At 34.0% G+C, this 2,500-nt stretch overlaps 1 protein-coding gene across 7 annotated transcripts in view; it reads left to right on the forward strand.

The window, feature by feature from the left end:
* LOC122261966 (transcription intermediary factor 1-alpha) overlaps nucleotides 1-2,500 on the forward strand; it is a 38,369-nt gene that overhangs the window by 19,469 nt on the left and 16,400 nt on the right. For all 7 annotated transcript variants that reach the window (XM_043029822.2, XM_086542356.1, XM_086542357.1 and 4 more), the window contains exon 10: nucleotides 1,393-1,612. In XM_043029822.2, coding sequence (XP_042885756.2) covers nucleotides 1,393-1,612 — 220 coding nt within the window. The remainder of the gene's footprint in view (nucleotides 1-1,392; nucleotides 1,613-2,500) is intronic.

Genomic DNA, 2,500 nt, shown 5'->3' on the forward strand with positions numbered 1-2,500 from the left:
TTGTTACTATAACTGATGTTATAAAGTTGATAGAAATAATAATAGTAATAGAAATGAAAATGTCTTTTCATGAAAATGCAAGGATTTAGGTAAACAAGGGAGGTCAGGTCATCCTACCAATTAACTCCTCAGTGACTAAGCGCATGTGGAAACATATGTTACAAAATTGATAAAACAAAACCACACTGGACACTGCATGTATAAATTCAGTCCTATGGTCAATGGGTAATCTGACAGAATAAGAGCTGAAAGTAAAAGAAAGGTGGTGTACTAATTTGTAAGTGTGATACAAATTACCATTGACAGAGCAGAGAAAATTATATGGTTTAGAAATTTTAAATGGACTTTACAGATCTAAAATTTGTAGTAATTTTGTAAAGATTTGTATTTGTTTGAGATATTATTCAGGTAAGCTATATTCAAACAAATTTTTATTGAGCATATTTCATTTTACATGTGTGATGACAGATGTCTGTACTTGCATGCAAGCATGTACTTCAGAAAAGAAAAATACTTGCATCCAGGTTCACATACTAAACATTCTTTTAGTTCCGGAAGTTTGGTGACTTTTTGTTATGTAATATAATGCTATTATAGGTACTTTATGTTATATAGTCTTGGATTATATAATGGTTAAGAATCTTAAACATTTCTCCTTTAAAATGTTATTGCTTACACTTACATACTTTGTATTTATATTATTTTTTTAGTGAATGGAGAATTATTTTTTGACATTAGACATTATCAGAGAGTTGTTGGAGTTAACACCTAGAAAATATTTGTAACTAACCTTTAATGCTGGGAACATTGTTTTGTTTTAACTTTTTTTTTTATAGCAGACATGACTCCACAAGTTCTCAGTCACCAATGAGTCAATTGCTAGGCCTACCAGACCTTACCTATTTATCCCAATTCTTTAGTTTTTGTAAAAAATAAAGATAAAAAGTTTCTATTGCTATTGGTGTTTATTATTGATAAGAACTATAATTATATTTTAATGTTAATATTAATAATAATGATCCAAAACTTTTTCCCAAAAATTCATGGAAAGAAGTCAGGTCCGGTAGGTCTAGTGATCAACTCTTAGGTGATTAAGCACTTTCAGAGCCATCTCTGTTAAAAAAGATTAGTAAAACAAATCATAGTGAACATGTTTGCACTGCTGGCATCAACAGGTCAATAACTCCCATAGTAAACACACTTAGAAAACACACCAACACACTTACATATATGGGTGTATGATGATGTATTTTTGTCTGACCATCTTTGTATTCATGTAATTATTAGCCAGTCATTATTGTTCATATTGTATAAAATACTGTGATATTGAAAAAAAAAGCATTGTACAGGAAGACAATTTTTAAATCTGATTTGTGTTACATTTCCTTTCAGGATTCAGCATCAGATGAGGGCAAGCTCAAGACCATACCTCCTCCCTCGGTTTCAATCACTTTAGCTGCCCTTACTGGTTCATCCTCGTCTACACACTCTGACCCTACCAATGGCCCAAAAGCAAAAGCAGAAGACCACTCAAATTCCACTCACGTTGACAGTTCATCCAGTCCTTCAAGCGGCTTTAATGCTGATGATCGGCTGAGAGTGACAGAAAATGGTTTGTAGGGCGATTTGTTCTTGTTTCTTGTGTTAGGAAGGGGATATTTGTCAATACTGATATATCTCTACTTCCTCTAATATTTCATATTTTTTTTAGTTTTCTACTGTATTAACCCATTGCATACATTACATACATGACACAGGAGCTCTGGCCTGACAACGGGCGTCATGACATACATGACATTCAGGGATTTTAGATCAGTGTTATGTTATTGTGTTACGAGTAGTGATTGAGTGATGGTGAGAATTGTAGTCATAATTACTATAATTGCCATAATGATAAGCTAAATGGGTTTCACCTAACATCCAAAACCTAGATGGCACCACTTTCTTCTAGCACCAGCAGGAGAGAGAGCCTTCAATGGCACCCATCAACGTTTTTTAGCTAGCACTATTTTTATAGAGCAATGGCTCATAGGAAGTTGCCGACCTCTTACTCTAAAGCACTGCCGATGAAGGATGTGCAGGCAGATTAAGAAGAGGAAGATGACTAAAAACATGCCCTGTGTCTAGAATGTGCCCCTGTTCCTGTAGGGATGTCTTTTACTGTGGCACTCACAGATATAAGCTTCCTTCCTCTACTCTACCTCTTCATGTTATCTTCATTGTGAATGGTTATATGTTTCATATTCGTTCATGTCAGTATATAGATACGAAATAATGTCATTGAGTATAAAGAAAATAATTGGCTGGTATGGACCCTAAACTACAATTTCAGTCAACTACAACATTGACAATGCCTGTGATATAATTGATATAAGTCTAAATACAATAAACACACAAAATTAAGATACAAAAGTGGCTGTAGCTTTACAATGACTGACAATAAGAGAGGGGGGGATAAAGTCAGTATATGTTGCATGAAGTTACCTGACTGAAATAAAAC

This window comes from Penaeus japonicus, unplaced genomic scaffold (genome assembly GCF_977035675.1).
Source record: "Penaeus japonicus unplaced genomic scaffold, GWHDUDI00000001_assembly GWHDUDI00000012, whole genome shotgun sequence".
NCBI classification, from domain to species: Eukaryota; Metazoa; Arthropoda; class Malacostraca; order Decapoda; family Penaeidae; genus Penaeus; species Penaeus japonicus.